Genomic DNA, 13,389 nt, shown 5'->3' on the forward strand with positions numbered 1-13,389 from the left:
ACGGCTAAAACGCGACATTTATAAAAAGAGTTCAGGCGATTAATAATGGTAACTCAACTCAACCTTACAATGGTAAATGGTAATGGTAACTTTTTTGAAATTATTATCCCAAACTATGTATAAATATAAGGCTTTTCAACAAAAACAAAAACGATAGAATTTTCAAATTACTATATTATATTTAAAATTCTAGAAAATACAATATTTTAAAAGGGCGGAAGGAGTGCCCACCACTTTCTGAAGTTATGTTCTTTAACGGGGGTGCCAGCGCCCCTTTGTGGGCGTTTTGGAAGTCTGGCTAGGCGTTTTTAAATTTTTTGCATTTGGGGGGTGCTGCAGAAGTTCAAGGGAGCGTTGTGTTAAGTAAGAAAAACTACACTTTCATACGCAAAATTTAACTTTAACTTTGGCATAATACTCAATATTATGAAGTTCTTCATAGACGGATTTCTATTTTTCTATCGATAATTGTCCATAACCATAGTCTGTCTATATTTATTTGAAATATTTGAACAACTTGTTAGTATCTCGTATTTTTCGTTCCCGTTTAGGTGTTTTTGTTAGTGTATTAGTGTGTCTCGTCATTTTCTGGTCGTTTTTTGAACAATCTGACGTTTGCGAGTCGACCCCCCCTGATTTCCGCAATTCCTTCACGGTGTCGCTGCTGCCAATAGTAAGAAGAAAAAAAAACAATAATTACCAGCAACATAATAACACAAAAATAGATCGCTATACTCAAAGATTATATACTAGTAAAGATTGATATCTCAGTCAAATTAGTATGGTAAATGATTATACATGTTGAAAAAAATCAAGAAAATTAAATATTCTCACTATTCACACTAAAAAATAGCCTACGCAGAAAAATCAGCTGATCGATACACTCGACAGCCTTATAGAGACAAAAAGGAAGAAGAAGCTCAAATGTCAAAATCAAAATAACCTAAAAATGCCATCGACATGAAACTCTGTAAAATGCGTTTCGTCATTTTCCCGCCTTTTCAAGAAAATGGCAAAATACGCATTTTACAGAGTTTTATGTTGATGACATATTTAGGCTATATTGATTTTGACATTATTCAATGAAATTGAAAAATGAAAAAATCATTTAGCTGGTAAAAAGGTTTATTATATCCATACTTTGACTGAACCAGAAGGTGAACCAATTACATACTCGAGTTGTTAGAAGAACTCTTAGTTCTCTTAAACCTATAATCTTCTGGATCAAATCAAAGAAAATTACAATATTACAGGAATATATAAAATTATTATTGTACTTAAAATTACACACACAAAGTCGCTTGTCCACTACCCGGAATTTTACCCTCCGGCAGTCAGGTTTTGAAAAGTGAAAGCGACTACGACAGTGTATCGTGATTGAATTTACGCGCAACGTGTTCACGCACCTATCAAGAGCTCCGATCCGAAGAAAGATGGAGTAAAGCACAAGCCAATCCAAGCCAATCGTCGTTTAAAAACGCTAACTGACGTGCCGGACGGTAAAATGCCGTGTAGTGGACAAACGCCCTAAGGGCCCTTGTGCACTACACGGAATTTTACTGTTCGGCAGTCCGGTTATTGCAAATAAAAATGATTTCAACGGTTTAGCTTTAGTGATCGAGTTCATGCTAACCATGATCGTGCACCGATCGAGCGCACCGATCCGGAGAAAGACGGACAAGTGCACAAGCCAATCATCCGTTTTTTCATGCTAACCTGACTGCCGGACAGTAAAATTCAGTGTAGTGCTCAAACTAGGTCCCAAAAAGCCTTCTTGTTTACAACTAATGTGCATTACTTTAAATGAAAGAGCTTAAGGCATTACCAAATATTGTATTTATGTTTCATATCAATAAAGAAATATTGTTAAATACATATATCGAATTGTAAAGTCACCAGGAATACTGAATAGTTTTCTTGGACCTATATATTATAGAAATGTACTTTTAGATATAAATAAATAAGATCGGCCTCATTTAAACAATTTTAGAATAACACAGTGGTAACCTGATCACACACAATAGCTATAGGCTTAAGGCCAAATAAAATAAATTTCTTTGTAGTTAGAACAATACCCTTCAGATCTGCATGTTTAGCACCACTTTCAAAAAAAGAAAAATATTGAGGTTGCTTGTAAGGTGTGTAAAGCCCTTTTATCCTAATAGTTAAAGTGTGATCGAAAAACATTGCACTTCGATAAATCCATTTCGTAAATTGAAATTTACATGAGGACTCATTTCATAAAATATAACAATTACAAGTTTTTACTGATCTATCATTATTATGATATATCATAATAATAATATATAATTTTATATTCTTTTGTTTTTAAATTATTAAATAATATGTCATTAATGCCGGGTTTCAGCATAATTAAGTATAGTTATTTTTCAATGGTTACTGGAGAACGCAAAGCAGAGTTTAGCCAGTAACCTGTAGCCCTTAGGTCCTTCTGTATATAAAGCGATAGCAAGAGCTTTATCTTTTCAGGTATATCATTTACCTTTTATGGCGATGCGATTGTTTGATCTGACATTAAATAAATCTATAAGGAATCAGATTTAACAACGAAAGGTATTGTACTAATACTTTCCTCTCTTTATATCTACGAGCAGCCTTGTGCCATTGTTCAAATGTTGTCGATTTCTTTTGAACATATCGAAGTTGCTTCTTCGTCTTCATGGCCCATGTTCAGCTTTTGATTCCTTGGAGTCAGATTAGAGACTCTCGATTCTCCAATAAAATTGACAAAACGGGTGGCTGTACTCCTAAAATAAATTATATTGCATCAAATGTAAAGTAGTAAAATATTTTAACATAGAATTCCACAGAAACGTGTATAATATTAAAAGGTGTGTATGAGAACGAATGAATAAGAAATTTGATAATTACATTAATGGGAAGATACATACCACAGGGTTCAGTAGCTAATAAAAAGGGTCTGCTAGCTGCTGATTCCATTGGATAGCTCTGCTAGTACTCGGTAACACGGAATAAAGAGCTGAAAATTTTAACTTAATTAATACCAAGACATAATATATTGATTTTAAAATATTATTGAAGTAAAATAAACGATTCCACAAAAGAAAAAGATACATACACCGGGGTTCAAGAGTAAACAAAGAGGCTCTGCTAGCTGGTCATAATAATTAGAGAGCTCCGCTAGCACTAGATAACTCGGAACGGAGAGCTGTAAGAATATAATTAAATTAATATTGGGTATGTAATAGAGCCACAAGAATCTATATACATGTATATGAGAAATAAAACCTCGATAAAATGGACTAATTGGAGAGAATAGGTTAGAAAATAGGTTTAAAATAAACATTTTTTTCTTGTTCAAAATATGAACACTGTATTTAGATATAAATAAACAATGCAAAACTAAAAAAAAATATTGTCTTCGAACACTCGTCGTGAAGTGATGTTGCTGTTTGATATCGATACGCTTTCAGTAATCCTGCTTTGAAATGTTTTGTTTGCACTCTTTCAAAAAACAACAATTTTTTTTAATCAACCCTCTAAATTTACGAAAATGTGTACAATATAGTAGAACCTCGTTATCTGACGAGTAGTTGATAAATGTTATTAGATCATCGAGATGCGATCTTAACACTGAAAACTTAATTTTTTGCAGTGTTATTTCTTCTTTGCTATCTTCGCTTTTATCCTCTCTTCTAAGGTTCACTTTTTCTGCTATTTCACTTTCAATCATGATACAAGTAGAAGTACTTCTTGATGACTGCAACATCCTCCTCACCACTCCGGCATTGTTATGTATTGTCCTATAGAAATCAGGAACTTCAAACCCTTCTAAATCTGTCATTGTATATATATTGCGTGTAACATAGTACAAAAAAAATAGGTAATAAAATAAGCATAATAAACATCAACAGATAATTAACTTACGTCGTATTTCGTTGCTAAAGAATACTCGTTTAGCAGAGGCAGGTTGAGGAAGGATCCAATTAGTGATAAATTTAAATCTAGCGCACTGATATTAAATAACATCCCTTCGTTCGTTCGTTCACAGGGAATGGAAACTTGATTTGGATTCTCGAAACAAATTCGATTCTCGAAACTCAAAAACAAAAACGAAGATTCGTTTTGTTATATAATGCCTGATTGAAATCTTATCCATACACCCTGAAATAAAATAGAGATTTGTAAAAACCATTACAATTAAAATATAATAACATAAATATGTAATATTTTGAATAATTTTAAAATTAACCGGAGAAAACAAGTGCGTAGTAAAATGGCCGTCTAAATTCGGTTGAATTCAAGATTAAATATACGAAGATTAATTTCAATGTATAGTTACATACAAACTGTAAATAATAATTTAAAAAAAAACATTAGTTTAACGTTACACAACATAATGAAAGTGATAATGCAGAAATGATAAACATCAGCAAATAATTTAAACTTACGTTTCTTGCACAATATATGTTTGGCAGTGAAACATTGATTCCTTTTGGATTGATATAGAATGCCTAGTTGAAATCTTACACCTGAAACAAAACAGAGATGATATAAACTAATAATATTTGTATAAACCATTTTATTTCAAATGATTAAAAAAAAAAATACCCGTGATAATGGAATGGTCCGCGAGACGACGGGAAAACGGCCATCTTGGTGAAGTTTTGTTTACCTACCGAAATCATATGTTTTGATGGTTGGGGAGGGGGTAAACCACAGTTGAAATGATAGAAGGTATTTTTAAACTCGTCTTGTTCTGCGCATGATGTCATAATTTAGCCCATTCAGGTCCTCGGATACGTCATTCGGTAAATAGCTACTGCGCAAGGTCTATCGAAAAATTTATTTTTTTCCCCTTCATACCCTTCTTACCGCAGGAATCAAAGATGGCCGCGAGATATCACAGGCTGGCTATACTCTATGCCATAATGGGTAGGCACCTCGGGATTATTTCACGTTTGATAATTGTATATTTCCATAAAAGTTGTATATTGTCATTTTTCAAACAGGTGTGTGAAAAAATCTCGTGTGTTTCGTATACTTTTAGATGTTATCTCGTCACTTTCACATGTTTCTGAATTTAACGGTTTACGAGTCTAACTCCCCTAGAATATATTTTTTTGTTGATGTTGCTGTTCGCATAAATATTTCATTTCTGTAGAATTGAAAGATATTAGGAATTTTCTCAAAATCAGTTTTGTATGAAAAATAATGCGATACTATCGCTCCCTGGGAATCTTCAGACAAGTTTGTACAAGGTCGTCCGCAAACAGGCGTTATCGGCTTTCGTTACCCGCGTTTAGAATTCCGAATGCATAAAATTAATATACGATAATCAACCTCGGAATATCTTTTGTAAAAAAAAATATTCCAAGGCTAATTTTATGTTGGGTATTTTAGTATGGGATTTTAGTATTTGGAAATCTTAAAAGGAAAAGACTGGGAAAAGAATGTGTTAGCAGTCTAAAGTAGAATCTGTGGTTTATGTCCATAGAGGATAAAGTAGGATATCGTGAGCGGCGAGGATAGTGCGCATCTGTGGATGTTTTCGCCGCGGTCGGGTACAGTCGGGTACCACAGACTAACTGTGGAGACGTAGTTTGCGCAACTTTACGCGAGGGAAGTAAACAAATAAATGTCAGGGCCGCTTGAAATTTCTATGTATTTTTCATAAATATTATAAATTTCTATTGATTAAACGAAAAGGTCAAGTATAACCTTGCGTTTTCGGCGAGTCATGAATAAATAACATTTGTGTGTAAATATTATCGAACAAATATTAGGGATTTTGAAGTGTCAAAACATTAAAATGGACGATCCGGGCGTAAATGACAACAGCAGCGATTCCGATATAAGTGAAAGCTGGACATTTGTCGATAATAATATACCAAAAAACACAGAGATTGAATGTTCTGTCGTTGATTCGAGCTGTGACCAAAATTCTCCGAAAAGGTAAATTTTCCATTGTAGTTATTTTTAATGTCCCTTTCTTTCCTCTCTCTTTGTGTTCCCAAAATATATTTCATTTCCTCATTTCTCTTATTTTTGACGCATCATTTTGCGTCGCGAGTTTCACGCTTCTTTGTAAACAAATTTGTTAAATTGTTTCCGGAAAAATATCATATCAACCTATTCTTATCTGATAAGATTAATGAAAATATGGAACAATGTGGTTGTATTGAAAGATTTTTTTTCAAAACACGTTTTTTGACTCGTAAAAATGTAAAATCTGTATTGAGATGTATTGATTTTTTAAAAATATTTTAAAGTTGGACATAAGTATACATAAATCATATTGAAGACAATTATAGTCGAATAATTTTATTGCTTTTTGGCTTTTGTAGACTATTCTTTTCATTAAATTTAAGACTCTAATTTTCTTTATTTAAAACAGCTAGCACCTTTTTTGCAATATTCTAGATTTTTGCTTAAAGCGTAGACTAATCACCTTTTTCTGGTGTTACTACTAAGTTAACACGGCGTCAATTTAATACAGTGCTCTATGCACCATTGGGTGTGGATGAGTAGCAAAAGAATAATTAGATAATTCTGAAGTTTTATTTAATAATGCTATCTTCAGTTTGTTAATCTGTTATTTGGACCTTTGTTGTAAATAATCACAAGGGTATTTGCAGCTTAATAAAATGATAATTATTATAGTAAGATAAAAAGTATTTAACTGTTGAAATGTGAATGTGATAACAAGTGAAATCTGTTTATGTTAATGATTTTTGTTGTACGTTTTTCAGTGAAACTGATGATATTTTGGAAGATGTGGATCACGATACAGACGGTGTTGCCGTAATTAGCGATGATGAGGAGGTTTCCTCGACAACTCCGGAATTTCCTTTACCGAGTCTCACAATAACTGCCGAATTGTACGCTGTTAGAAATCATAGCTCGGATGTGGAAACTAGCTCCACAACAACTTTGAGAGAGAGCGAGGACGAACTACCCGAAGACTTCTACCTCAATCATGAAAAGGTCAAGTCCTATGTCCACAAGAGGAACAAAAGAGTGAGTAGTTTCCTAAATGTCGTGCTACTGGGTACAGTAGTCACCGCAATAACTCTAGCTGTCGGCTTTATGTGGGGAATAAATGACAATTGTTCTCTCGACATGCTCAACTCCGTCAACAAAGTCCTCACCAATCTGCAGAAGCTACAACACGAAAACGATATCCTCAAATCCAAAATCAAGATGCTCCAATATATGCAACACAATAAACCGATCAAAAACGATCCCCGCGATGATTACTTGCGACAGTTTCACCAGAAACCGATACTCGGAAATAATATTTTCAATTCCCCCCTAGACACCGATCCGCTCTACCAGTCTGGAAATATAAACCTGAATAACCTCGCTGAACGGTTTGAATTCTCGGATGCGAAGGACTCATTTGATAATCAGGACGATGGCTATATTGAACTGGCCAAAAATGATGAAGCAACTTATTTTGAACCTGAAAATATCAGTAATAACGCATTCAAGTATAAAAAATACAGTAAAAAATCTGAGAATTTAGCCAAACCACCACATGCTGCTCCTGAATCTGACCAAAATGTTGAAGGCACATGTAAAGCTGAAGAAAACATGTGCTATTTGTCTACTAAACCAAAAAAGGAAAGAAGAAATAAAAGAAATAACCAAAAGAAAAATGGCAAGAAAACTAATAAGGTCGAACACGAGAAAAAGAATAAACATCTTTCTTCGTCGAAAGAAAACGCAGATGGGGTCGTTAATGAAGATGGCGGTTGGTATGACAAGATGCGTGACGCCCGTCAAGACTTCAGAGAAAAGGGATTCAACGATTATGAGCTGATTAATAGTCGCAACAAAGCCAAGTGGTACATCAAAAGGATGAATTATCGTAAACAAAAGAGGGACCATGACAAAGACGACTCTAAGAATCCCGACAACAAAAAAAATGTCCATGAAAATGAGGACACAGATTGGTACAACAAGATGTACAGTGCTCGTCAAGGTTTCAGGGAAAAGGGACTCAACGACTACGATTACATAGAAAGACAAAACAAAGCGAAATGGTACTTTAAGCGAATGAACGATCGAGAGAAGACACGACATCACGAATCTGACAAACTTCCTTCCGGAAGGAAGCATCAAAAAGAGTTTTTTAAGAGCAAGGAATAACTCGAACCATTTGATTTTGAGAATTGCATCAATTATTATACAAGCTGTGTCAGAGTCAAATTATTTTCTCAATATGTATCCGTGTACCTAGCTTAAAGCATATTTTTAGTTCAACTAGCATCTTTGTTTAGAGAAGTTAAAATATGCATGTGTACTTCATGATTAAAATAGAAAGAAATGACACACTTTTTGTAAAATATAACATGAGATTATAGAATATATCTTATTTTTATTTGGTAACTTTGTATGTTGATGAAAAAGTGACACTACGATTCAAGGTAACCTTTTTTGAGAAGAAAATGGGTTCATATAAAATCATTTCGAGCTTAAAAAATAATATTTTATATTCCTTTTCAGGATGATCGGTAAATTAAAAAAAAAAGAATCGTCAACCTATCAAATTGTGTAATTTTTCTTCAATTAAGGGTAAATCAAACCTATCTAGTGATATAGGGAAAAGTATCACAGTAAATAGTAAATAGAATTGTGTCACTTTTCTTAAATTCAAGGTAAATGAAACCTATGAAATGAAGATATAGGAAAAAGGCTAAAATGAAATAGTGATTTTAAAATCGTGTCACTTTTCTATCAACGGAGCAACGTATTTTATGAATGCACGAAATCAACACATGAACAAATTTAATGCCAACACCTACTCTTTACTTAGTAATAAGATTAATACATGTCTTTTGATGTATCTATTTTTATGTATGTAACACTTTATTTTCTATTAGGGATAATGAGTGTTGTGAGCAGTTCATAGGAAGAAGACGCAGCTTTGAAAAGAAGTATAAAATATCGCTATTTTCTAAAAAAAAAACATTTATGAATCCAGATTTTATTCAAATGTTGTGATATTTAGTAATTATTAAATTTGTATATTTATATTTTATGTTTTTGTGTCGCCATGTTAGCGCTGTAGTGCCCTCTTGCTATATTGCCGTACTAAGCGTAGAAGGGGTAAATTACATTATTAGGTATTTTTATGTATTTATTACAATTGTATTAAGGAATGTGATGCCATGTTTTTCTCTTTTTCTTCATCAGCTATTGTTAGGCGACTGCTTCCATCTTGTTTCTTGGTCATGATGTTTTGGTTTGGAGTTGCCACCTAGATTCTGCAGATCTTCAAAGGTCATCCATCTTTCATTTTGGTGGTCTTCCAATAGGCCTCTTCACAACTCTGCATTCTCAATTCAGCTTAAATTTTATCAAGTGTTCAAGATACACACACACCTTCACTTTGGCTGGTACCTAAAGTGCTAATTATCTTATGCGTATGTTGAATGTTTATACCCCTTTGTGCTCAGTGTGGCAGTATGTATATACATATATCTATTTGTAATCAATTTACTATATAATGTATCGTGAGTATGTGAGCTACACATTGAGTTGACAAATGTCCCATCTCTGTATGTATTATGTATATAATACATAGTACAACTAACAATGTGCTTTGTGTTGGTACTTTGAACCAATTTGGGCGTAATATGTTGCGTACATATGATAGTAACTGTGTAGTAACAATATGTTTCAATATAAAGTAATCAATATTTCAAAGTCTATGAAAAAATAATCAAACCTATTTTTTGCCGGAATATATACATAATATGATATTCTTAATTATATTCATTTTAAAAACAATCGATAACAAAGAAGAACAATATATGTATTTTACATATTTCCAAAGAATCAGAGCCATTCACAATTAACGCAATTACTAATGCATGGTGTTCCATTACACATTCTGTAGCTTGTACTATCGTCATAAGTTTATATTGGTGTATCAAGGATGAAGATATTCTAGGTATGATATACTCTTTCCGTATCACTCATATGATTATTCTACACCATCGCGTCTTTAGTTTTTCTCTTGTCTCTCTATCAGGGAAATAAATGTAATGTCGAATGTAACCAAGACGAGTGATTGGCCATGCGTAGCACCAATGATAAAACTATAGATTTTTAGAAAAGTGTTTTTAAAAACAGGATGTTAGTAATGTTAGAATACGATGGAATTCTTAAAATTTCCATGAACAAAAAGGTAGCTATGTATCTCAGAGTTTATTTGTGTTGTAATAAATGGAATCATCCATTATAGGGTCTTTTCACAAAGTAATGAAAAAGCATATTTTCATTATCCTGATTTGTGTTGCTGACAAAAATAGCATCAATGTCACGACAACTGCTAATTTGTATTTGCGCATTAAGTTACAGAATAACTATGCGGAAAAAATATCATTTTGATGGCAAAATACCACTTTTAAAACGAATATCCTTATTCCAAATCATTTATGATTTTTTTAAAAAATAATTAAAAAATTTAAGATGCTTAAATATTACCCTAATTTTTCGTTACTTAATTTTTCAATACACATTTTAGTGAAGAGATCCTTTTGATGTATTTAAATAAGGATAGCATTAATAAAGATAACGCATTTTAAAATTATCGCATTCTTCTTTGATCTTGTTATAATTTCATTCACTTTTTTCTTAAATTTCTGATTATTTTATATATAAACTATGGCAAGAAGGATCGATTGATCGAGAAGATAGATGAAGTAATAATATGTTTTTATTTTTTAAACTAAACAGTTATATAAAATGTAACTAGATTTGTAAGATATTCATTCTGATTGAGCTATTCAAATAAATCATTTTGAAGATGAACATTTAAAACTTGAATATTTTTCTCTTGCAAGAGCTTGGATTATTGTATATTTTTGGTAATCTGTGATAATATACAAATCCTGATTTGTTTTGTATACCTAACCTGTACCGTACCACTATTTTAAATACTAATAAATGTTTTACAAAATGATTTCCATTTTATTCTCCCAAACCATCTACAGTAGACCATTTTATTCTCCCAAACCATCTACAGTAGACCATTTTATTCTCCCAAACCATCTACAGTAGACCAATTTATTCTCCCAAACCATCTACAGTTGACCATTTTATTCTCCCAAACCATCTACAGTAGACCATTTTATTCTCCCAAACCATCTACAGTAGACCATTTTATTCTCCCAAACCATCTACAGTAGACCATTTTATTCTCTCAAACCATCTACAGTAGACCATTTTATTCTCCCAAGCCATCTACGGTAGACCTCTTTCATTGCAGTTTGTCTTTGCAAGCAGTTGTCCAGTGAGAAATGCCTATTTTAAGTGCATCTTTCTGGACGTTATCACCCCATAGTATTCTAGGCCTCTCTCATGGTCTGGGGGTGTATGAAAATGTCATCTGTGAGTACTTCTGAGAAGGCGTTCTTTGATAATCTTACTGCTAAGCTACTAAAAATCTTAAAATTTGTCTTTGATATCTAGTTCACCAGATCACCATCAGAAAGGGTCCAATGTCTTGCAGGAAACTTGTTCACACAAGGTGGGCGCAAACTGTGTGCCGTCACAGCTTCCGTCTCCGAGAAAGAAATATGTTGCCATGTTGCACCGCTGGTTGTAAAAAAGGGTTAGAAGGTGAAATTATATAATGAACACAATCAATATGGGAAACGCTTAAAAGTATCTTTAACGTACTGTTGGTAGAGAGCGGGAAACGCTTATGAGCGTTTTATTTGTTTACTTTTAGTACAGCGCGAGACGCCAAAAAACATTGTACAGATCGGAATTGGGTTTGTGGTTACTGGTGATAAGGTTACTTGTGATTAGTATACGACCCTAATTACTTACTAATTAGGGTCGAGGTTGATGAAAAAATCGCCTAACAAGAATGTGTTAATATTTAGCCAGATATAAAATAAATGTTCTTCAATAGTTTGAATTTTTAAAAATATTAATTTAAAAGACCTCCAGATATATTGCCCACTTCCTAGCCCTCCCATCTGTATCCTAGGACCCCTGGTGCCCCCTAGAAGCACTCTCCAGTGTTCTCTGAGGGGAAGTACCACCCCTATGGTTTAGATTTTAGATTATAAAGAGAGGACATCATACTTTTAATATTAAAAAAAAAAATAATTATGCACTTGTAATAAACCACATAATGAGTTTTATTTTTATTATACACGACTAGTTTCGAAAACTTACAGATGTTTTCATCTATAGGTGAAAATTAAAACTAACAAGCAACACATATTAAGGGGTTTTGCTGCCTGTAGTTGGGTAGACGCTCGACTCTAAAACTGACGTCGCGGGTTTGATTCCCGCCAATTACAAAATAAATTAAAAGGAAAGATTTATTTTCAATTGGTCTGGATGTTTGTGATGTATTTTTCACATTAAGCTTCCCTATCCTTACTATCCTACCTGCAGAAAAGCCTCTAAAACTAAAATTAGAGGCTTTGCGGGTCATTTCTTTATCTTTTATACATAGATCTTCTTCTTCTGTTCGTGTCATGTCAGGTCCCACTGACGTCGACTTGAGAGTAATTGTCCTTGTCCTAGGCAGCTCTAAAAAGCACCTCGACGGTCCTGATCCCCGTTCAATCTCGTATATTACGGAGCCAGGAGAGTCTTCTGCCTACCAACATATATTGTTCATTGAAATTATAAAAGTGTATCTCGATTTTACTGTGAATTTACATTTAAAGGCTTTCAATAAACCTGCCACTGCCTATCTAAATATAATATTGTTTCACATTTTCAGTAAATTTCGCAACTTATTTTAAAAAAATTATTGCTTGGCAAGAGCTGATCTGTCAGGAAGCCTAGATGCTTCTGTATCAGATCTGGGCATGCGGTGGGACAGCTTTCAATTTTCATTGAAATTAATAATGTGTCAATATTTAAAGATTAAAAATCTATCATTACGTCTTTCGCTGTACAAATTATTTATTTATATCTCCAACCCGCTTAAAATCAAATTTCCTGAACAATTTATTGTAATCGACGCTTCTTTCCGAGGGGTTCTCTTCGCCCCCAAAAGTATTTATTTCCAAATTAAATAGTCGCAGTGTAATTTAAACGCGTATTACGGGGAGCGAACCGGGAGTAAATTGAAGTGTAAATTGGCCCTATTGCTCCTCTCTCCTCTTCCCCAATCCTGTATATCCGTCTGGAGAGTTACTAAATGATTCGTATTTAATAACAGTTATAGTATCAGGAAATGAAAGTATGAATAAGTGAGCGTGTTGTATCTATAGTACCTACAGAACACAGTACTTTTACGAGATCGTGAAATGAATAACTGAATTCGGCTAGAGTTTGGGACGTCCAGCTGCGTACTGCCAACATAATAATAACATATCATGATGCATACCTAAATAAATCATTTTGTATGATTAATTATTATGT

The 13,389-nt window shown here is 33.4% G+C and overlaps 1 protein-coding gene and 1 long non-coding RNA gene across 2 annotated transcripts; one reads left to right on the forward strand and one right to left on the reverse strand.

The window, feature by feature from the left end:
* Positions 1-2,310: 2,310 nt before the first annotated feature.
* LOC148307708 (uncharacterized) lies at positions 2,311-4,652 on the reverse strand. The gene is made up of 6 exons (XR_015837800.1): positions 4,594-4,652; positions 4,434-4,514; positions 3,910-4,146; positions 3,101-3,190; positions 2,913-3,001; positions 2,311-2,768 (listed from the first exon to the last, which is right to left on the reverse strand). It is a non-coding gene; the product is annotated as an uncharacterized LOC148307708 (long non-coding RNA).
* An 896-nt stretch (positions 4,653-5,548) lies between these two features.
* Positions 5,549-10,954, forward strand: LOC148307709 (uncharacterized). The gene is made up of 2 exons (XM_088262959.1): positions 5,549-5,937; positions 6,735-10,954. The coding sequence occupies exons 1-2, from the start codon at positions 5,795-5,797 to the stop codon at positions 8,134-8,136; spliced, it is 1,545 nt and encodes a 514-aa protein (XP_088119085.1). The 5' UTR covers positions 5,549-5,794; the 3' UTR covers positions 8,137-10,954.
* The last annotated feature ends 2,435 nt before the right edge of the window (positions 10,955-13,389 follow it).

Source organism: Brachycentrus maculatus, unplaced genomic scaffold (genome assembly GCF_059751285.1).
Source record: "Brachycentrus maculatus isolate JH-2025_06_01 unplaced genomic scaffold, ASM5975128v1 h1tg000194l, whole genome shotgun sequence".
Classification (NCBI taxonomy): Eukaryota; Metazoa; Arthropoda; class Insecta; order Trichoptera; family Brachycentridae; genus Brachycentrus; species Brachycentrus maculatus.